General features: G+C 31.5%; 1 protein-coding gene and 1 long non-coding RNA gene across 5 annotated transcripts in view; both read left to right on the top strand.

The window, feature by feature from the left end:
• Window positions 1–25,799, top strand: part of LOC148228875 (uncharacterized) — a 113,135-nt gene that overhangs the window by 52,573 nt on the left and 34,763 nt on the right. For 2 of the 4 annotated variants that reach the window (XM_088200758.1, XM_088200759.1), the window contains one exon: window positions 206–316. The exons of the other annotated variants lie outside the window; for them this stretch is intronic. In XM_088200758.1, the coding sequence (XP_088056884.1) occupies window positions 206–316 (111 nt within the window). The remainder of the gene's footprint in view (window positions 1–205; window positions 317–25,799) is intronic. 4 annotated transcript variants of the gene reach the window in all.
• Window positions 12,228–18,728, top strand: LOC148228877 (uncharacterized). The gene is made up of 2 exons (XR_015811742.1): window positions 12,228–15,577; window positions 16,664–18,728. It is a non-coding gene; the product is annotated as an uncharacterized LOC148228877 (long non-coding RNA).

Consider the following 25,799-nt stretch of genomic DNA (forward strand, 5'->3'; position numbering starts at 1 on the left):
CCATTTCATATCATAGTAAATAATAATTATACACGCCTTCTGTGCATACATATTTTAACATAAAACCGCCAACGTTTCGCCTCGGTCACTCTTCACATCTTCATATTTCCTTTCAGCCGAACGGCACATAATAATAGTCGTATTTAATACATATCAGTAGCGCGGTGTACTTTGACGGTATGAATGTTGAATTCGTGTGTCGCAGTTTGAGCGGTCTGGCGATGGCGCTGGGAGGCTCCTCGAGCGCACCCGCTGGACCACCGTCCAGGGCGTCTTCTCCCCATCACGTCGAAACCCACGCAGCCCCCCATCACAGGTAGGCAATGCCATGTGCCCTGCAAGATGGAACGATTTATAATGTTTCTTTCGCTACACTTCGACTACGTCGAAAGCTGAGCTCTGTCTAGCTTACTTTTGCACAACGCTCGAGTATAAAACGTTCCACGTCTGTGTGCATGCTTGCCTGCTTATTTTTGTTGTGTATCTCTATTTAATTTGGTGTTCTATTACGTCGAGAGGTACTAGAAAGAGCTTTTATGCTTAGGGAATATTTCTTAAACCTAGACTTTTGCGTATAATGGCAAAGTCTGTGGCATAATAAATTTTTTTCAGCTTACATCAAAGAAAGGGCTATTAAAAGCATGATTTCGAATATATTATATTTTATTTTAAAGCATACAATAAACCGCTTACCAAGAAATTGATCTATTTACAGTTTCTTTTTTCAAAAATAAAACTAGTCTTTGCAGCCTTTGAATTTCAAACCGACACGTTGTATTAATTTTGTATAATTGTTACAGTTATAAAAGCTTTCTCTTTCTCTGAATTTTATTAATTGCTCCTTTCCAACTAATACCTTGATTAAACTAGGTATGTTTTACTTTCCGGTACCTCTAATATATGTTGTATGAGCGTCAATTAGATGCGCGCTGTGTACTCTTTATAATATAACCGCATTTATGTGTTATCAAACTATCATCGCACTGTATTGTGTGTGTGTTTTTTATTCGTTCGCACAGAATTTGCGTCAGAGTGCGTTGACACAGGTGCGCTGCTGCCTTCGATCATAATATGTAAAACCGCATCGAACCACCTTCGGAAGGTTGATGTCATTCCTTATTTCGGAAGGTGAGCCAAACGTTCTAGATGCACACACGCCCATCTATCCGTCGATGATGATCGGCAGCAATTAATCTTGATACGAGACGACGATGAATGAGACGCCTTTGAGTTAATTATTCGCGGTGGCGAATCTTAACGACTCTATTGTGTATGCATTTCAATGGTAGATGTGCAAGTATTTTTGGCAAATGTCGCAACGATGTTCGCGCGATCGGTCAACCGAGCTGCGTACTCTTAAACGAAAATGAATTGAATCAGTTTTGTTATTGTAAATTAGTTTGTTGAGTAATGTTGCATGTCTTTGTGTGGGAATTGTGTGTTTGTGTGTGGCAAAATCAGTTGTGAAAATGAATTGAGCAATGTTGACGTGGGGGTTTAATTTGTATTTTTTTGATACCATCAGATTTTACAAAGTTGAAATATAGTACGTACATGCTTAAATACGAAGTTATTGTCTTTTGACAGTGTAAATTAGTGCGAGGTCTTTTTTTGTTTTACAGCTGTATGCAAATATCCAATGGCGTTAATGTGTTTGTTTACGCGATTGCTAGATAAAATTGACTATTTTTAATTACATTAGAGATAATAATGTTTGATAATAAATTATCATTCGAGCGTGCTCGGCGTGCCCATAACAATTACTGTTGAACGTACAGGGAATATTAATACAGTTTAATATTTTAATTTATTTCGTGATCGACAGAAATGGTACTCTTGTGAAAAATATAAAGAAAATCTTGGCAAAGATTCTATAGTATTTCCGGACGTTATATTAAAACATATTGTATTATTGAAAAATTGCTATAAAATGTAGGAAACTACAGTATCAGTTTATACTATATAGTTTCATTTTCTTCTAAGAAAATTGCAATGATCTAATGGAAAAATCTTTAAAATTCGGGTCTCGCTGACTACATCTGCATGTTTAAAAATTGTTTTTATGACATTTTTCAGAAACATCTACTTAAGAAAATAATGGGAGAAATATTTTTGAAATAGTTTTTAGACATTTTCCGTTAGATTGCTATTTTTTTGTATTATTATACAAATACATTGGTGTACTTAATCTACATATATCGCTAAATATTTGTATATTTTTACAAAAACTGCTATTTGATTTGACGATCATAAATTATTGCTTTCCAATTGTAGGAAATTTCCAATTGAAGCGCAAAAATCCTATTTGTTTAAGAAAAAATCTCTAGTGGTAATAATTTGGCCGCGCAAAGCGATCTACGTGCATACGGAATTTTTCAGAAATCTATGTTTATTTGTCGATGGTAGACGCAATTCAATCTATTTATATTTGATAATAATAAATTACCTTATAATCAGTTGCATAGCTAGAATTTGTGCCGCCAGGGGTGATCCATAATTTTGCCCCTCCCTTCCCCTTCCTTTACAATTATCTATTATAAATAAAATTTGTAACTTAATGCATGTTCATAATTTTGCTCCTCCCTCTCCTCTAGATACGCTACATGCCCTTCACATATATGCATATGTGTCTTCTTCGTATGCTCGTGCAGTATCACAAAATGTATCTTGATAAAATTGTATAATATAAACAAAGGGTAACCTGCAAGAACGACAACAATATACTGACGCTGAACGGACCACCTCATAATGTCCAGAGTAAAAACGATCCTTTAGACATAAACAATGCGTCGAAGCATGTCGTTATTATCCTATGTATTTTGTGCATTATGGTTGCGCAAACAATACACCACTAGGCAACAGATAAAATACCTTTCGCATTATTATATTGGTTGAATATGCGAGTGCAACAATTGGTCGAATGATCTCTATATGGTTGTGATTCGCTGGAGACCTCTTCGACTGACAGGGAGACTGCAGAGCTGTCAAGCCGAGAGCTCACGGCATATCACGATCAGACATCAGAAGGTGATGCGATCAAAACCCAAAAGTGGTGATCCCGACGTGATTTGAACACTAGCCAAATATCGACTGGGTCATAAAATCAACATTTGAAAAGCTATTATTTATTGTTTTTACATATTGAACTTAGTTCTATCAGTGGCGTGCCGTCCATACAAACGTCAACCCGATTTTGAATCCATATTTTGAATATTCATCCTAAAAATGCCGTCACCAAATATATTTTTTTCTAATAAACTGCAATTCATATCTTTATAATTTCTAATCTTAATGTTGTTTAAGTGTTCGTGATTTTTTTTATATTTTTGTATTATAATATTTTCAACATATTTCTTCCAATTTTTGACAATGTATAAAATAATCAACCATTTGAATTTTTCTTGTCAATAACTTATTAATCCATTATAATGTATTTTATTTTAAAATTTTAACGATTTATAATTGATTTTGTACATTTGCTATGCAAACAAAAAAAAATAATGTATGTACATATATTCTCAAATATATACATACTTTTTGTGCATTTCATTATCTGTTTCTGGTTATTTTACCATTAATACTATATTTATAAGCAAAGAAATTAGATTTTTTTTCACAAGATCAAAAATATTTACTTGTTGATCTTTTAAATAAATATTTAAAACATACGAAATATCTAAATTTTCCGAGGACGGTTAAAACCGGTTCACCGGTTTTTGATTTGTAAAAGAAATCGAAAAATGTTTTTTAAGGACGGTTTTTAGGAAATCCTGTGTAATATCTAAATAAGGCTTAAAATATAAAATATTTTATTTTGACACAAAGGTATTATTTTTTGTGAAAATTCATCCGTTATTTCTGATTAATATAGTGATTATTATATAAAATGTTTTCCTAGATTTTCCGAATCTCACGGACGAACAATAAAATCAGTGGCGTAGCTAGGGTATATGCCGCCCAGGGCAATCCTTAAAATTGCCGCCCCCCCCTACATTTTTTACAGGGTCATAAAATCAGCATTTCTTAAAATAATAAATTGGTTATTATTAAGCTCTTGTTATTCGTGGATTTATATATGTTTTAGTGCATTCAGGGTTAAGAATCACATTAGACGATCCCATCGCGAATATGCCGCCCCCAAGCAAGTGCCGCCCGGGGCGGTCCGCCCCCTCCGCCCCCCCCCCCCCTCATAGCTACGCCACTGAATAAAATAAATGTGCTATGTTGTGCATATTGACATCGATTATAAACTGGTGTCTCACTACTTACTTGTTTACGTTGATTGTGTTCACTCCATTGTAACGTATTGCGACTTAACTTTATAATGTTACAAAAAAGATTTTTAAATACATAAATACTGTTCAATCAAAATGACTTTTTACTACGTGTCAGGTATTAGAAAACTCGATGGTTTTATAAGGCGAAGTCATATCTGTCAAATACGATGTTCTCGTTGCACTATAAATATTATTCGCCTCGTTTATCCAACTTTGAATGTTGATGCGTATCGTCGTGCCGATTATTTGTAAAAGTCATGTTCTTATTCTCTTCTCTTCGCTGTACACATAGTACACACAATAATTCGAATCGTTCGACCTACGTCGCTGGGACCTGCGAGTTCGTGTGCCACAAACTCGCCACGCGGATGCTAGATGAACTCGATTCGTTTAGAATCGGAACGTAACCTGGAATCGTTGCCGGTTTATCGATGCATCCGAACAGACGACTGTAGTGTCGTGTATGTAAGTTTATGTGTTCCGTTACCGTCGAGAATCGAAAACACTGTCGTTTGTTTCGTTCGGTTTTATTTGCGACCGGTTCGTTTCTACCGCTGCAACACTGCTACGAATAGGCAAATTAGCAATTTGCGTAAAGCGAATTGTAGTTACGCGCGATAGAAAGTATTCCACGTTGCGAATCGGCGTTTTCTTAGAATAGCGCTCATAAGAATTCAACACTAATTTTTACGGACCAATTTTATTGAATTTCGCAAGTAACTGCAATTTTAGTTCACTTGCACTTCTAAGCTAACGATAATTTATTATGTATGTATACACTGTTTGTGTGTAGTATAATCCTCATGAGTAAAAATTAAACATAAAATTTAAGATGACATGCTTTTCAAAGATTCAACATATGACGCAGAAAATATTCATGACATTTTTTGTTGAAAATCGTGTCACATTGGAACAGACTATATTTATTATATACATACGTTAGATCAATTTAGTGATAAAACCAAACTCCAATAAGCATGAAAGCTACGTTCGCAATTTAATTTATGTTGTGAGCTAATTCAGGTACTCTTATTATTTCCCGTATTGAAAACAACAAAAATATCAGAAAATACTTTTATTGTCATGAACCATTTGACCCCTGCAGCGTTAAATTTTATGATTTGCTTTGCAATTGATGAAATGACACGCGTTTTATGACTATTAGAGGCTAATCCGAATACCGTATATATTCGCCTATTTGTTTAGCTATTAGTGAGTTTTCTTCGTATTTGTAATGAAATATTTTTTAATTTACTCTAAAAATACTGTTTAACAAAGCAGGGATTTAAATTTTCCCTCTGGCGTATCGCTGCAGTATCTCTAGCTCATTTTTTTTGTTATGAAAAATTCATCGTCTTAACTTTAATTAATTAATGACAACTATGGCCAAGCTAAAAGCTGATTGCCGCCTACAAATTAATAAGAAAAGAAAACAATTTATGTGGTTCTATTTCTGAGTTAATGTTATGCATCAGTGGACTTTCTCAATGGCTGATATTGATTTTTTATATATCAATCATTAGCAAATATTTTTTAGCATATCGAATTGTTGTAACTACAATAAAAAACAAACTTCACAAAAATCTGTAACGCACATCTGTTTTTGAGATAAGCGTTAAACTATAATAATGGGTGGGTCTTTCCAACATTATGTTACGGTAAACGAACGAATTCTGCGAATTTCGGTCATAGTAGAAACAGGCGATAAATAATCTATTCACACATATTTTTCGAAGGCGTAAAAGCATTTTTTGTTGCGAGCATCTCATTGTCTTGTCTTATTTCATAACAAAACGAATATTTTACGAATAAGTAAAATTCAATTAAAATATTCATATAGTTGAATATCGGAAGAATAATTCGAATATTCGATTGAGAACCTTACTAATGAGTATTTTAAGCAGCAGGAATAATTAAAATGCAAATTATTATTGAGATTAATTATTCATACTGTATTTTAAGGTTTCTTATAATAAATATATTCGAAAAGTTTTAAATAACGAATATTTGAAAACTTATGACCGTTTAGTGAGGTATTATAAGGTTTTAATGCATAAACAATTATTACTTTGTCACTTTTATTTAAATTGAAATGTTCATCTAAGAATTTGTTTTTAACTAGGACATTTTGGTAATCGCATTGGCGTCGCTAGGGTTTGTGCCGCCCGGGGCGATCCTTAACTTTGTCCTCCGTCCCAAACAATTAACTAATTCAAAATCTGTAATTTAATGAATGTCTTCAATATACCAAAACTTTTCGGGATAGACGGCCTCTTTTGACCCCCATCTCCAGCTACGCTATATAAGCATTTAAAAAATGTGCAAAACAGTTTTTTTAAGTTTAATAATTATCAGGCATTTCATTATTTTAGCACGCGTTCGACTCAAACAAACTGGGGAATATCTGGTGTAACTTCGACTCTTACCGATTCTAAGAAACTGGCCAAATTGTCGGGTCTATAGTGTTTTCACATATTCGTAAATGTATATATTTAGCGCATTCAGCTTAAGAACCACACGAGCGGTCCTTCCATCGTGAAAATTCTGCCCCAAGCATGTGCCGCCCTGGGCTGTCCGCCTCCCCCCGCATCCATAGTTACGCCATCGGGTAATCGTTGTTTCCGGTACTGTCTCTCGTAATACGTGACTTGATCACTTATGTAATGTTAAAAAATATGCTTACTGCCATCATTATATTCGGCCTTAACCCATAAAATTGAAATTCAGATAATATTAAGTCATTGTTGTAATTTTTATATTTTATAACACCATGATTAAATGAAAAATATATTAAATTTCATAATATTTCTTTAATTTACATACATACATATGTATAGCTCTAGGTTTTTATAAATATTGTTATTCTCGCCCATGACTGCAGGATTATTATTGCCAACGTTTAAAACCATTCACTTGGCACAATTTCTTATAAACGTCTAATCATCCTGTATAATAATAATAATTTACATAAACAGCATTTACGAGATGGAAGGTACGTGATTTATTACACACGCTACAGAAAATCCATCAATCAGAATATTTCTAAATCGATTCTAAGATATCGACAATTGTGTTGTTGTGTGACACTCGATAATAATAAAGTTCTTCAAGGTTTGTTTATTAATAAAATCCTACGCTTGTGTTTATGTCGTTAATTATAAAACATATAAAACATCAATGAATCGCTTTTAGATATGATAATAATAAGTACACTTCCTTGATATCTATTGCCAATAATTGCTCTACATATAAATAAAGATAAGATGTTTGAGCTCACATGCATTTATGCAATAGTTTTAATAACGATTAAATCAATTGTGTGATATATACATACACATAACTTGTGTCATGTTACAGAAACGTATATTAATAAATAGTTAAGGTAAATAACAACATTTTATGCTATTTACATTTTTTTATTAATTTAATAACCGGTTTATTTATACCGCACCTAATCAATATACAAATAACAAATGTTTATGGATTATTTTATTGACACTTATACACAGCCCGGTGACACACGAGATGAGTATTATCTATTTGAGGTTTGATTACAGTCGTGGAAAGTTTAGTTATTATGCCGTGGTGGAAAGCGCAGCGGGCAGGATGTGGCTTTTATTTTTGTCGTGTCTGATTCACTCTCGAGTTACGAGAGGAACAGGAGTTTTTACGTAACAAACGTCACGATCGAGGGCAGTTCGTACTCGAGGCTCCTGCGAATGTTTCCGGTGTTAATATTCGTTTAGAATGCTCAGATTCTTACGACACATTTAATATTTTGAGTTTAATAATAATTGATTGTGGGATGCAAAAAAATAATTTATTACGTGTTTCGCAACTCGTCTGTACGGCAATGAAACGTTTTCGTATTCAAATTGATTGGAAATTTGCAATGTTTTTTTATTTACTTTTTTTTTTTGCTGTATTGTTGTTTTGAATCAACTGGGTCACCACACGCGATAGATGTTAGAATCACGCCTACTTTGTATGTATCAACAACGCGTTACATCACATTTTAATGCATAATTAATGACGGGTGTTAGCTTTCGAATCGATTATGCTTCTAACACCAGTGTCGACATCGTGAACTCGCCTCTGGCACAGATTGCAGTTCCATTATGCGCTCGCAGCGCCCTTTTACGGAGCCCTATTGTGTTGTTATGTCGTATACTCTGTTCAGCTAGAAGTGACCGTCCTTGAATGTGTTGAATCCCTTGGTATGCTCTTCGTGTCCTCTCTAAACATATGCGATGAATTTTTTATTTAAAGTTTAAACCATTGATATGGTGTCTCTCAAAAGAATAAAAGCATGACTTTTGTAGATTTGTTTGTTTTTGCCACGTGAGATAGATCCTTGTTAATTTTTAGATTGTCGGGATTCACTGGGTTTATGCAATCATATTCGCCGTGGGCGATTTTAACGTTTTGAGGCCTTGGCCGGCATTTGGCGTTTGAGTTTCACGCACATGATCTTGCCTTCTCGGTTTTCATGGTGAATGTTGTCGACCGCCGTAATACACAATTCTGCCGCTGTAACGTATAAATTTTAATATATGTACGTGTTCTCTCGCGAAGGTCTTCGTGTAATTTATTCGCATTTTCCTAGCTAGTTGCATTTTGATTAATTCGCGTTGTTGGGCCTACGCGATTATGGACCCTGCTTCATGATCGTCGAGTGATGTATTTCATTACACAAAGGACGACAAGTTGTTTGTTATGTTCTGGACGAATGTCAAGCGTTAGACCCACGCCAGAAATAACACCTGCTATCTAGACAAAGGCCCCTAGTTTACTCGCATTTGCCCCCACCTTGAATTTAGCCAGAAAAATGCATACTATGAATTTTAATACAATCTAAATATTAAAAAACGACCACTGACTCGCTAACTTATGATGCTGCTTTAAAATATCCATGAAACCCAAATTGACCCCAAACCTAAACTAATTACAGTGTTAAAACTTTCATTAGGTCAAGTTCAAAATACAAACTAAGCTCTCAGGAGAAAATAAGCGAAAGAAAACGTACAGACAAACGTCGCGTCTCGCATATAGCCCATAGTTTTTTAGCATATTGTTAGCTACCCTTATCGATATTACTATGAAAGTATTGGTTAAAGTCTATTCAGACCGAATTTTGGTCAATTGGAAGTCGCAAAAACAATTATCACTTCTCAGAACTCAAAAATTCACGTCAAAAGCAATAAAATCGTGTCGGCGACGTTGCTTTTGACGTGGATTTTTTGACTTCTAAGAAGGGATAATTATTTTTTGCGCTCACCAATTGGTCAAAATTCGGTTTAGATATGCTTTTTTCATTCGATTCTCACTTATTGTAAGTCGTAATATTGTCATAAAATCTTAATATGAACGCTAGAAACCAAGCGTTTCCACTGCGACGGCGTCGGCACGATTTTATTGCTTTTGACGTGGATTCTTAACAAGGATGTCATTTGAAAATGGGAGCATGTAGGGACGTTTGCCCCCTCTGCTTGAATTTAATGAATTTTTATTAAATCTAAATGTAGTATTAAGAAAATCTGATTTTGGTTTGTTAGCAAGAATCTTTTAATGATTTTCTAATATTGTTTCGAATTTTCCTAGGAGCTTTTATATCGTTATATTCAAATTCCCATTACTCGATGTACTCCAATAAAATGTTAAAAACAGAAGTCAGTGCCGTTGTGACTAATGCGATTGATAAATTATTTTTCTTTACTTTCAGCCTCATTCTCTTTCACTTCTGGTTGAATGAGATTGAAAATAATATCCGCATCACTCATTATTTGAAAACCTATACTTTGTTTCATTTAACGGAGTCACTTTGAAGCTTATCTCGTATTTCATTGGTCCGCTTGCGCCGAGCAAAGTTGTCATATTCGTTTCAACTACTTCATTGTTATTCCGACGTGTTCAAATTGTTGTCGTTATACATACATAAATGATATCTATTGATAAATTATTGATTTTGATAGCTTATATTTTTCGCTATTTCAACATAAAAAATATAGTAACATTTCTAATTTTTCTAAATTTGTTTAAAATATAGAAAGAAGTAATGATAAATATATCGAACGTATATCCGCATCTTGTACTTTGGAGTAAATCGGTGGAGCGTACTCCTATCTTATGAATAATGACGAAATTGATAGACCTCAAAGTGACTCTGTTAAAAGAAACGGATATAGTTCGCATAAATCATATTTCAACCACGCCTCAATATTTTTCTATCGACATTTTCAAAGTCATTTGCTCAATTAGATAAGATATTTCACTTGTTTCAGGCTTGAGTATCCAAAAAATCACTTTCTACATTTGATAGAATTTTCCTCCACGGTGGCTTTATTTTGTACCAAGATCAAGTTACTCCATGTATCGCCTCCAGTATTGTGATTTTATCTAGAATTTAAGAAAATCGTCATCTTTGTTACAAAGGCTTGTAAGAATGCCATTACATTAATGAGATAAGCCCTTGATTTATGGGTTAAATAACAGATGTATCGTTAAATGGTAAAAATTTTGCAACCATTTGGCCGTCGTCCGTTTTCAATATGCTTTTATTTGGATGACGAGTATTATCTAGTAAAACACCACTGCTTCCTGTGGCAACACCTTACTTTTCAAAAAATCTCTTACTTCTGAAACCCATTTAGTTTTGAACATGCTCCTTTCTATTTGTAATAATCAACAGGAAGATTTCTTATTTCGATTCCCTTAAATGATCTTGAATTTTTCGCTTTTCCTATTACTTCCAGACTTGCAACATTCAAACATTTTTATAGAAAAGCAAACGGGATAATCCGGTCTACTGCAGTAAAAATCGGGAGTCTACTCCAGTAAAAATACGATCACTGGCTGATCAACTTTTGCCCCTCCCTGGAAAAAGCTTAAATGACGTCCCTGCTCACAGCATTACTTGAATATTGTAATAAGATCATTATCAAATTATGTAAATGGTAGATAAAAGTTTCGCCGTCGTTGCGCAACGGTTGCTGAAATTGAATAAGATAGATATAAATTATATTATCGCGCAATCGAACGATATCTGAGATCAGAGGTCTGAAAGAGGTCAAGAGGTTTGTCTGTAAAATGGGTCGATGTTTTGAAAAATGCCAGTCATTATGATCTAGATTGAGCTGCAAAGGTTTGTGTGATTGATTCGGGAAAATATTTGCGTTCAATAAAGATGACGTATATTGTAAAATAGACAGTTGACTAACCAACGTTCTAGATTGCAACAATGTAAACCATTTCTTATTGCCGTTTTTCAATGTTCGTTCTACAAATATATTGTAAATCTCGTATGTAATGCTACTAGCATGTAGCTCATCACGACTAGAATAATAAATTTGTAGCTCTAAGAGATCTTGTTTGTCCAATTATCCGATGATCTCCGAGTAACTGTGAGATTATCTTACGTATAATTAACAATCGTCAATACGTCACGAATTCTTTGACGCTTGCAAATAAATCATCTTTGACTTGACGATGTATTTAAATTTCGCACTCCACCGTTGAACACACTTGCGAAAATTGGCGAGACCGCTCGAAAAAACGCCACCATTGTCTTTTAAGCTATCGTTTCTGCGAAAACCAGTTCGATTCGTTCGGGTGCTCTCGATACTCGCATCTCTTTTCTTCTGACGTCCGAGGATTTGCTTCGCATGCAAATCCGGAATCTGCTAACGTCTCTGGATTGCTCGCGCGGTTGGTCTATTTCAAGTGCATTCGCGACCTTGTCCGAGTGCATTTCCTAGTTTCTGACGCAAACGCTCATTGTAACCAACGCCTGGCTGGCAATATTACGAGCGTGTCCATTGTTTCATTCGTTTCTTTTTACCACAGCATACACATTTCACACATCACCCCATGTTTTCGTCCATTAGCGGACTAGTCGTAAATCGAATTTACACCGTTCAAATTTAACCTTGTTTCTTTTTGTTTTATTTGCAGGTAAGTGCTTCGGATTGACGACGCTAATTGGCGGTAGTACATATCACGTTCTCATAAATACACACTCGAAGATGGATAAGGTAAAATATATGTACATTAACATTAGTCCGTTCGAGTTGCTGTGCACAATGACGACTCGCTTTTGTACTTCGTTTGTTATACCGAGAAATCGATTATCGTTTCTCGGAAAACGTTACTGCAGCGGGGTCGATTATAATAAAGTAGCCACGAATTGTTTGTATTTAGTGCGAATCGCTTAGTTACAAATATAAATGTTCATTTCGAAGAATAGATTCCATTAACGCGATAAAGGGTTAAATAGTTTAAAAATCCGCGAAATCAGCTAGGAAAACCTTTCTCCCTTTGCTGCCGCTTTTCCTATATTAACAATATTTTGTTACGTGACAGACAGAGGTGACAACAATCAATCGCTATCGAACTGTGATAAGCATTTTATAGCTCTCCAATCAATCGAATCTATTGTGAAAAAGTATATAACAGTCTCTTGTTTGAGTAGATTAGTAAATGGAAACCGTAGCGTGCGTTCACACATAATCTTAACAAAACCTAAATAAATATGTTATTAAATAAACCAAAAGATAACTGAAGCAATATTTTCACTACAAGCAAACAACCTTTGAATCCGCCTCTTATCAGTGAACAAAGAAACTGCATTAAAAAGAGCGAGCGACAAATATCTGCGACTTTGAAACCGATATTTCACCGCTAATAACATAACGCTTGCTCGGGGTGGAGTAACACCACCAATCAATTTATTTCTAAACTCCAAAACTTATATTACACATCACCGATAAAATTAATGTATTATACATCTTTCTATATTAACATTAAAAAATCACTGAACTTGGATATTTCACGACTTTGTATACATTCTTTATGTATTTATCCACAGGTCGCCTATGCACATAACCTCATTGTTCGGTCAAAGTCTGAGAAACAAACAAAAACAATTACCCTGAACATTTATAGCGTGAATTGAAAAAAATCATTTTAAGACATAATTTTTTTCTAATCTTAACTCGGTGTTGCTCATTCCATTCGAAACGTTTTTTTTCATCGCGTTTGTTATTCGTGGCTACTTTTAACATCCACCTTGCGTAATCGACGTTGTATTTTTCTTAGACATGTCGATTCCCTCATCATTTAAAATAGCTGTTAATCTTCATTTGTAACCCGCCATTTCGCAATGCAGTAGAAACAATTTTTCTGTCCGTCCGAGGGGTCGTTTTGCATTTTCGACCGCATTTATGTCGTTATGACGTATGTATATAGTTGCTGTCCAAGTGCTAATATTTTTTTTCTCATCACTAATTGATGAGATACGTTGATTTTTTGGGTTATTTCTCGATAACTATGAGTTTCTTCACGTGAACTCGATAATTAATTTCTCGATAAGTATGAGTTTCTTCACGTTACAAGTGAAGTACAAATAGCAATTTTCACTTCGCCAGAAATATTTTTCTTTGGGCCGTAATAATTTTATCCGAATTTTTTGACATAACCACATATTTTATTTTTTTGTTAAAAATCATTGCCTACTAGCGAGCATCTAATCTTTTAACGCACAACATTTATTTCTTACATTTGTTGCTAGAAAAATATCACAATATGTGAAATGTTGGATTGCTCCATATATTTTGTCACACCACTGTATACCAATAACTTTTCCTAATATTTTTGTATCTTATATGCTATTATGTTGTATAGTTTTATAAATTAATATGAGAAAACCGTGTTTTATAAGCATTTCATTGCTTTAACGGCGTGCTATTGCGATTTTTTTTTACTTACATGATCATAGGACTAATTAGACTTCGCGATAACGTTATCTAGATTGATTAATTGTCTTACGTTGCTTTTATAATAGGTGAGATATTGTGTAATATTATTCATACTATATTTTTCAAATTTTATTACCTGTTGCTCTGAATACTGATCTATTGCTGCAGTTCCTCAACAAAAATCTTGTACTTGAGCTCTGTCTTGGTAAGCTACCCTCCATCAGAGTTTCACATCAACAATGATGTTCCACTCGATTTGTTTTAGTTAAATGCAGTTAGTTAAATCGGGCGCGTAAATCATTAATGATCTCCCGGTTGATATGGGAGGAAGCGGTTGGTCGCGCTCCGTCTGCCTCGGGCTTCTATGGAAAAGAATGGTTGACACGGAATCTGAAACAAATGGTTCTTTGTTTATTTATAATCAAATGGGTTCTTGATCCGAAAACATAACATCAAAGCCCTAAAACAGGCTGTTTCTTATAGATAAAAATATTATGCCCTAGATATATCTAAAGTACTTAAAATTGTCTTAATGGAAGTTAATCCGTGAACTGCAAAAAATATGCAGTTGAATTGTTATTTTAAAAAACTCAACCTCGTGTTAACGAATTCGCGTCGATAAAATGCGGATTCACAATTACGAAGTCGATAACTTAATATATGCCTTCTTAAAAACCGCGTATATTATTTTTTATTGCAAATCTTAGGTTGAAACTTAATGGGTGTTTGCCCAATGCGTTACAACGGGGTAAAAACAATTAACACCTAAAAGTGAACTATTATTACAATTTATAATTCATCCGTAAGATTAGGAAAATCTAGGAAAACACAATTTGTGATGATCGATCGGAATTACAATTTCATATGGGATTCAAAACCAGGTCTTTTCAGGTATTAGTCGATGATTATACATTGGTCATTCGTGCTGGTATATGTTAAAAAAGGTGAAAGTATGCAACCTTGTACTACACGTCATATTTGTTATCAAGGTGTCGCACTTACTTGCTATTGCTTTCTGGTACCATTGCTATTTTGTACCGTACTGATAACTGTGTAGTAGAAACAGAATAATATCATTTTCGTATAAAGCGTCCTCGAAATGAGTGCAATTTACCGGTAAACGCTTAGCAACAAAAATCAATGGAACTTTAGTTGACCGGTTCGAATAAATAAATTATTTCCTACGTTAGCGGCTACACAATAATATTTTATTTATCTAATGGTATTGATTTTCGGCGAACGCGTTGTGTATTATAGTTATTACACTATATCTAAGTGCGAATGAAAAAATGGGCATAAGTCAAAAATCACATAAAAAAATAATTAGCTTGAAAAAGACAATAATTATAATCTTTAATCGGATGATCGCTCATAAATATAATAATGAGAATTGTAGAATAGAAAGACTAATTAATAATAATTACTGACTGATCAATTAGTGTTGCTCCTTCTAGGTTATCGCAGATAGTAGTCACCGGTCATAGTTGGCCCTGATCATACGATGAGTTTTTTATTCGTACGTGTAGATCAATAATTGCAACGTCATATGTTAACCCTTTGGATGCCGGGCATTTTTGGAAAAATGTTCCAGAACTGCCGGGACTTTTTATTAAATAATTAAAAAGTCAAAATGTGTATTTTAGTTTGTAAACATACGGTCGCACGTGCGACGCTGTCTGCAGCGAACTTGACCTAATTAATGATGAATATGCGATTGTGTGTTATTTTAGTTCGTATTTACGCTGTAATAAGAGTCATTATCGCATGACGTATTAAAAATTACGAGATGTGAGCGGCGGCGCTCCGACAGGAATCGATAACAATGGTATATAATATGTTATTTATTTTTAAAATGTAAATAAAACTTTTCGTAAATTAATAAAATATGATATTTTTTAATAATGGTTCAAGTAAAAATACCCTACAGACGGTTAAATTTATATATATATATATATATATATATATATATATATTTATATACATATATATATATATATATATATATATATATATATATATAAATATATATATATATATATATATATATATATATATATATATATATATATATATAAATATATATATATATATATATATATATATATATATATATATATATATATATATATATATATATATATATATACATATACATCTAAATATATATATATACATATATATATATATATATATATATATATATATATATATATATTTATATATAAATATAAATATATATATATACATATACATCTATATATATATATATATATATAAATATATATATATATATATACACATAAATATATATATATATACATAAATATATATATTTATATATATATATATATATACATAAATATATATATATATACATATATAAAAAAAATTATATATATATATATATATACATAAATATATATATATATACATATATAAATATATATATATATAAAAAAAAATAATGATTATAATATATTTATAACATATTTTTGAAAAAATGTTATATACCCCTGAAGCAATTACCCTACAGACGGTTGAAAATGTATTGGATACTTCGATTTCGGAGCCGTCGGATCCGGCAGTTCTCGCTAGTGTAGCCAAAGCCGATATATCGGATTTCGGTAGCCAAAGGGTTAATGTATGAATCAACGCATACTAAATATAAGACGATTCGTCCCTCGACATTGTTTGTTCGTCACCTTCGCAAGGTGTTCGCAATTAGTCTGTTGGAACGGAGATCAAACGAATTCGCCACGATCCCAATAATCGTTTCCGCTTAAACCATATTCGACTTCCGCAATGGAGTAAAAGTGCGCGCGACGCGTCGAGCCTGTTGCGCAATTTTCTGTGCGCTTGCGAAAAATTCATAACGCGGAAACGCGAAAAAAATCGCCGATTTGGCAAACGATCCGATCGTAAAGACCGATTCGCACGTTACCAATATTTGTAAAATAGTTCAATTATAATTTAGCAATTATACAATATCCATGTTATTTACAAGTTGCTTATCTGAGGGCTTCATTATGCTAGAAAAATATATGGAATATTAGTATGCAAATCGTATGTTTGTAAACAATGCGCAGCATATTGCCGAGGTCAGAATATATGCAAATGTCGCGAAAGGAAAGTTGCCATTTTAGGTATGACGGCGTTATTAGCGGCGAGCGAGGGGAAAAAACGCGTGTTGGAAACTTTCGCTGTCGGTTACCTCATCATCATCAGATCGCGGCAGAACTAGGTGTAGCATATTTTTGTAACGCTTAATTGGAATATCTAGTTGTTAATTTGGGTAGCTAAATGCGCACGCACAACAGTGCTGCGTTTGCTATTGGCTGCAGAGGAAATTCTGGAAAATGAAACGAGAGCTTAATGTGTATTTAGAAGTAGACTTAATTTATTTCTAAGAACATTGCTTTCCATATAATATGTGATATAATAATTGTAAGTTATCTAATAATGTGATAGAATAAAATAAAATATGCCAGAACTGACGTCATTCTATTTCGTGAGAGTAATTCACTACCGTTGTACCTTTAGCGTTCTACGGCTATGAATATTACGATATTTTGCTTCGAATTTAATCGAATTAACCGTTTGAATGCCGTAAGGACGCCGTTGTCCGCTTACGAGCGACGACATGAATGCCGCTAGGACGCGGGTGTCTGTTTCTAGTTTTGTTTTTTAATTATGAAACAATTTTTTTCTATACTTTTGTGTAGTTACTTATATAAATTTAATTTAATTTTGTTCCTATAAAAAATAGTGGTTCACACAATTTTTTTTAAAATATATTTATAAAATCATATATATTTGTCAAAAAAAATGTTTGGAATTCTTAGCATACACCGCCTAATTTCGCTTGGCACTAAAAGGGTTAAGTAATTGTCAGCTTATAATGTAATTTTAATCGTAGAAGGAAAAACAAATAGGTATATATTTAAATTAAAAATTCAGTAAAATTTAAATATTTTTCTATAAAATATTCTTTCCTTCTCAAGAACAATATATAATGGCAATAAAATATAGCCAAGTAGTTGTAAAAGCAGTTAATATAAGCAGTCAATACGATATTTTTTTCCCAAAATGCTTAAAATGTTTTTTCATTTCTCAAAAAATTATAATTCTCATTTTCACTTCTCGATTTTCGAGAAGTGAAATTTTTTAATAAATTAAAAATGTTCATTTATGTATATGTAGCTATAATACAATTATTGTAGATATCTTGACTATTTTTATTTTTGCAATTATTTTTTGCATATATTTTAACATGCAAATTATAATATTTATAATTTAAATATAAAACAACTTTAAACATTATAAAAAAATAAAATTCATTAAAACATACTTGTAAGTACTATATTATCACACATTATGCTAAAAAAGCACGAAGTATCTGAAGTGGACGGCAATCCTATTTATTTTTTCGGTTGAAAAATCTGTGGAAATCTCGCATCCATTTTTGCAATCTGTCGACTCCAAATTATCTGTTTATTAATGTAGTTCATAGATCACCTAAGCAAAGATAAGGCCGATTAGAGTAGTTGATAAAAACGTAAACAAATTTTTACCATTCAAATACTTTCGACCTCTATTAAAAGCTTCTAATAAAGCATACATGTTTTTAAACATCTGGCACGAACCCACCATTTTTTACGAAGCGGTATAAAAAATACAGCAGTTATAAAACATTGAAAAATACTATTTATTTAAAAAAAAGAGGCTCTTTAAAAATGAGAATTCTTGATCAAGCATTTTTCTCGAAAAGAAACACTTAAACTAAATGTATGTTTATTAATTATAGCAATATATTAGATAATAATATCAAAATATTATAGTTATAGATAACTCTATTATAGAAATAGTTTATAATATAAAATATTTAGGAGTAATTGTAGATACAAAATTAAATTTTAAGGAACATTGTAATTACATATTAAAAAACAGTAGAAAAATAGGAATATTATCCTGAATGAAAAATATGTTAAATATAAATACAAAAAAATAATTTACAATAGTATCATATTGCCCCATTTTACTTATTGTGCAACAATATTAGATATGTTTAATATAGTAGATAAACATATGTTGCAAAAATTACAAAATAGGGCAATGAGAGTAGACTAAAATAAAAATAGATTTATTAGTTGTAGAAGTATGATTGATCGATTGGAATGGTTAAATGTTCAAGAAACATTGAAGATGAATGTTTTAGTATTTATATATAAGTTAGAAAATAATATGTAACCAGAGTATTTTAATAAGTATTTATTAAGAAATAAAGATGTAAATACATTTAATACTAGAAATAGAGAAAATTTAAGGATAGTTAGGTATAAGAAAACGAGTACGGCTAGGGGAATTATGTACGAAGGAGTTTGCATAATAATTTGCATAGTAATTTGCAAAAATAAAACTATAACGGGACTCCTAAATAGAATAAAAAAACACCTTCGTACATTAAGAAATAAATTATAATATTAAGTATTTTTTATTTTCTGTTTATGTTATGTATTATATCTATGTTTATTTAAAATTTGTTTGATGTAAAAATTAGCTATTAAGCTAAATAATTAATAAAATAAATAAATGATAATTTATTTTCGTTTAACGCTTATCTCAAAAACAGGTATGCGTCGCAAATTTTGGTGAAGTGTTCATGTTAGTGATTTATTAAAATAATTATCAATAACCAATAATTATTATTTAATCGAATAATATTTTGCACTAATAAATTAAATTAATTCATTTCGGTATAAATCGAGAAAAATTAGGAATATATTCGAATATTTCATCCATGTTTTATTCAATATTCGAATAGTTGAAAACTACAAATAATTGAGAACCTTAAGTCCTGCCCATTGCATTACAGATTTTTTAACTGCTATTGTTGTATTATGACTGTTTGAAACTCGTAAAAACTGAGATTATCTTATCTCCACTATTATTGTTGATTTAGGGTTGAAATTATCGAAACGTGAAATAATACTGAAATTATCGTTAATTTGTAAATGTTAGGGTAATCTTTTTCGAAGGAACAATACAAAGCTGTCCTGGAATTTGATGAAAATAGTCAGTAATATATTTTTTTAATTTATTTGCTCAATTCAGTCAAGATTAGATTAAAAAAATAAAACGAATACTTTTGGAAATATTTGGACTGGTCTTGAAATAATCCTTAATTAAACTGATAGAATATCTTTGGGACATAGTTAAGAAAAAACTCAACGATCACACAAAAGCTTATAAAAGTGTCACGACGAATTTGACCATGAACTCGTTGAATCATTGATTCATTCCATTGCTTTTCCGCGTTTTAGCAGTATTGAAGGATATTTTACGTAATCATTGTTTATTAGTAGTAATATGCGATTCGAAATATGTTTTAGATTAAATTTCAAAGATTTTTTTTTATTATTGCCCAAATTTAATTTTTTATTTGTAAATATTAAAAAAAATAATAGTGATTTTTGCACGCTACTCTACGTACATATGTACATATATGAAAGTAAAACAAATATTAAACAAAAACCAATTAAGTATTTTGTAACAGTAGTGGTTTCCTGTTTTTTCTGCAACGCGGAAAAATCTAATGACGGAATGAAGTCAAAAATATTTATATATATGATCTAATAGTTTTAATAAAAAAGCATTTTAAATGTCAAATTGCTCAACTTCAATTGTTGTTCTGTCATACGTAGATTTATATGAAAAACTGTTTGCACACACGAAACTGAATTTTCTTAGAATGTGCATCGTAAATATAAAAGTTAATTAAGTGTGTGGTTTCTTTAAATATAATATGGATAATTGCGTTTCTATAATTGAATTTTTATTTTTATGTTGTCAGAGAGTACTTTAAAATAAATTAAAATCATTCAAGTGTTATACTCATAAAGAACAAAAATAAGAATTTTTATTTATCATCATATTTGCAATTCAATCCAGGATGTTATGTGTTTCATTTAGTTTATTTAATTGTATACTTCAAAGCATTATCTGAATTCACATTTAACGAGTTGTTTGTTTGGTTGTTTTTCATTCGTCCATACATTACATTGATTCGACGGCTCTTACTCAGAATTGTCTTTTGATTAGCGCTTTAATTATTTTTTTATCGCCCGTCCATTGTAACGTTCGCTGCTCTCTTATGCCAAAATCGCGCCTGCCAGTCTCGCCCGTTGTTATTGTTGTGTTGCTTCAAAAATAGCGTATGAAATCACCGCCAGTCGCGAATTTAATGCGAAAACGAGTGAAATCATCGCGACCGCAGAAAGTTACGCTTTTTTCCATTTTCGCGTAAACGATCCCGGGTGTCCACCGCAAGTTACGGAATTGATTACTCAATCTACTCTTTTAATTCAACGGCGATTGCCACACGCGATCAATAGACATTAGCAGTATTACGAATACAACAATGGCCAGTGTTGATAATGATGTCACCGTATGGTTTTTCTTTATCTTTCGTTTTTACGCAGACTAATCGCGTCAGCACCGCGAATCGGAGTCTTGCAGATATTGAGGTCACCCTTGACATGTGACAGTGACCGTTTCGTTATTTGCACTCCCAGCTCATTGTGTATTTTTTCGTCGTTGTACTTATTAAGCTATTCCGTCACTGTTGGCAGTGACGTATTGTATCGGGTTACGGGATTGTTACTAAAAAATTGACCCGGACATGTGAGAATCACTCATAAATTTCCACTGGGTAGAATAATAAATAAACATCTGGATCAGCGTCAAAACAGTGGCGTGTTCCGCCGTATCGTTGGCGTATATTTGCTAAGAAAACTCTTCTTAAACATTGTTTATATGTTCTCAATCATAACAATTCAGATTAAGCTTTCCTAGTTTTTTGATTGACTTAACTCTACACAGGAAGCTATAATATTTATTATATAATTTGCTATTTCGCGCATTATTTACTCGGCGACTTCTATCAGCTTCCAGATTCAAAGTTCTTAAAAGGAAGGTTTTGAAGTCAGAAGGAAAAATTCTCGGATTATTAAAAAACATTATTGACACGACATAAAATAATTTTCGCTACCACTCGGGTGATCTATATTATCGGTATCATGACGGACCGTATGGTGCTCAATGCTATATTATAATGCAACCCATATTAAACGAGACTCCTATTCTGACTAAAAGCATCTGTCCTTTAATTAATTATATTCACATATTCTTATGTTCAGTGAAGTTATATTTTCACTAGTGTAAATATATTTTCATTGTATGCGAGATGTATCATTTCCGCTTATTTTCCCCTGTTGAGTTAGCTTGATTTGTATTTTGGACTTGACTTAATGAAAGTTCTAAAATTGTATTAGTCAAATTGAGTTTCATAGACATTTTGGATTAGCATATAATTTCATTAATATCAGTAGAATTGAATTTTCGCTAGTAGAAATATCTATCTATTGGTTAAAATAAACTAGTAAAAACGTAAATGAGTACAAGGCGGCCCTCGACTTTTGCACATAATTGGTTCCTGAAAATGTGTGCGAATGTTGAATGTTCGAAAGTCGAGGGAAGTAAAAAAAATTGAAATTGTGTGTATTTTAAAATATTTATTTTCAAGTAAATGTTTAAGTGGGGTTTGCGGGCGTTATCAAGAGTTAATTGTTTTCCACTATTCTTTTTCTTTTCTTCGTATAGTATTTTATAACATGCTATGTTTTTATTGATCGCCCCACGCACTTGAGATATGCGTTCTCCATTGGGATCACAATCTTCCATAATATTTAAAAATTTGTCAAGGTGCGTGAAGGCTTCATTCATATTTTTCATTGTTAAAGAGTTTTCCAAAATAATTTTTTTTCATCAACCTTTCTCATCTACATTAAATATTTGGCTAGAGGAATATTCTACATCTTCAATAATTTTGGATAATTAGGAAATAAATTCTTTTGCAGCATCTTTATCCGCATCAGCCGATTCTCCAGTAAATTTAATATTATGAAAAGAATACCTCATTTTAAAATTATAAAATCAACCGTTACTTGCTTAACCCTTTGGATGCCGGGCATTTTTGGAAAAATGTTCCAGAACTGCCGGGACTTTTTATTAAATAATTAAAAAGTCAAAATGTGTATTTTAGTTTGTAAACATGCTGTCGCGGCGTGCGACGCTGTCTACAGTGAACTTGACCTAATTAATGATGAATATGCGATTGTGTGTTATTTTAGTTCTTATTTGCGCTGAATAAGAGTCATTATCGCATGACGTATTAAAAAATACGAGATCTGAGCGGGCGAACAACAACCAGGAATCAATAACAATGGTATATAATATGTTATTTATTTTTATAATGTAAATAAAACTTTTCGTAAATTAATAAAATATAATATTTTTAAATAATATATGTATGTATATATATATATATATATATATATATATATATATATATATATATATATATATATATATATATATATATATATATATATATATATATATATATATATATATATATATATATATATATATATATATATATATATATGTATATATATATGTATATATGTATATATATATGTATATATATATATATATATATATATATATATATATACATATATATATATATATATATGTATATATATATATATATATATATATATACATATATATATGTATATATATATATATAAATATATATATATATATATATATATATATATATATACATATTATTATATATATATATATACATATATATATATATATATACATATATATATATATATATATATATATATATATATATGTATATATATATATATATATATATATATATATATATATACATATATATATATATATATGTATATATATATATATATATATATATATATATATATATATACATATATATATATATACATATATATATATATATATATATATATATATATATATATATATATATATATATATATATATATATATATATATACATATATATATATATATATATATATATATATATATATATATATATATATGTGTGTATATGTATAAAAATAATGATTATAATATATTTATAACATATATTTGAAAAAAATGTTATAAACCCCTGAAGCAATTACCCTACAGACGGTTGAAAATGTATTGGATACTACGATTTCGGAGCCGTCGGATCCGGCAGTTCTCGCTAGTGTAGCGAAAGCCGATATATCGGATTTCGGTAGCCAAAGGGTTAAAAAACCGTGTTAAAATCTTTTTTTAATCTATCCTTCCAATCTTTGTGCAAACTAAGAGTTTTGGCTTGAATAATTTAAATTCTCAGAGGGACTTTTTGATGTTGGTCATCGATCTACGATGACAAAGATTTTCCATTTCATCCATGTTTTTTTGCTGTGTTTTTTTGGAAACATATCTTTAAAGATTGTGGAAATATATCTTTATTTTCCACAATTTTGAACGTATTCTTTAATTATATTTTTATTTTGCAAAATTGAACATATCGTAGACCTGTTTGTATCATACGAACATCCGATTGAAGCAAAAGATTCACCGCTATCAGAACGTTTGTTAAAAAAAAAATTTAATTTAAAAAATTGTTTTGTTTTTAAATGTGCGAAATAGCGAATTGTGCGAAAGTCAAGGGCCGCCTGTATTTTTTCACTAGCACATATCAGTAGAACTGTATTTTCGCTAGTAGAAATATGTATCTACTGATTAAAATGTATTTAGACTTCACTAGTGAAAACGTAAACGAGTATAAGTATGCTTAGAAGAGAGTACTCGAAGTAATTCAAAATATAGAAGGTGCTATTAGATATTATTTTTTTAAATAAAAAACATGTGAAAATATTTTTTTTGTATAAAAGTATTGATTTTATTTTTTTAATTTATATAGAAGTGTGTAAAAACTACAAAAATATGAAAAATTTTGTTTGGTCCAATTATTTTGTCACACCCCTGTATAGATTTTTATTATAAAAAAATAACACAGTAGCGTAACGCTTAAATAATCCCAAACACGTGTGTGTTGACATAGTGTATTAAAAAACGTGTGCTTACGTACGGAAGGAATCAATATTATTGGTTTCTAGCATGTATTTTTACGATCGTAAAACATTTGTTCTTTGTGACTCAAAAACGTGCAAATCTATCTATAGTTATTATGTGTGCTAAATACACTTAGTTGACGATAATTGGATAGTTAACTTGCCAATCGAGAGCTATAACTTCGACCTAAATATGAATAAAAAACCGTTGCGTAAGTTATAATGCGTACATATTGAATAGTGAAAGAGCCGCTTTGCTCGTTATTTAATTACACAAATTAGCGTAAACATGAAAAAGTACACGACGCGTTAAAAAAATACGTTTTTCGCTTTTCAATGCGTCTGTTTTTCGTTATATAAAAGAAAATCGTATACGTAATAAATTGCCATTCGATGCACATTTAACGGGTTAATATTATTGCTTGATAAATGTTGTTGTCGCCCGCTACTATTGTCTAGGTTTAGTTAAACAGATTATAGATGATGTATGCATAAAATCATAACTCAATTTATTCGTCTTAAATTAATACACGCCATGCTCATGTACTTTTTGCACTTTGTTTAAATGCAAAAGTCATCATTATTATCACCACCACGTATTCAATTTGCGGTGTCATGTTGACAAATGGCGTCGGACGAGTACAATTGTCGTGTGTGCCGCGCTTTATTTGTGATTGTAATTATTATTGCTCAACGCTCGTGTGTATTTGAATAGTTTAGCGAACCTTTTTCGGGTCGCGCGCCATATACGACGA

This window comes from Plectrocnemia conspersa, unplaced genomic scaffold (genome assembly GCF_051122295.1).
Source record: "Plectrocnemia conspersa isolate PC_06_02 unplaced genomic scaffold, ASM5112229v1 ptg000012l, whole genome shotgun sequence".
Taxonomy (NCBI): domain Eukaryota; kingdom Metazoa; phylum Arthropoda; class Insecta; order Trichoptera; family Polycentropodidae; genus Plectrocnemia; species Plectrocnemia conspersa.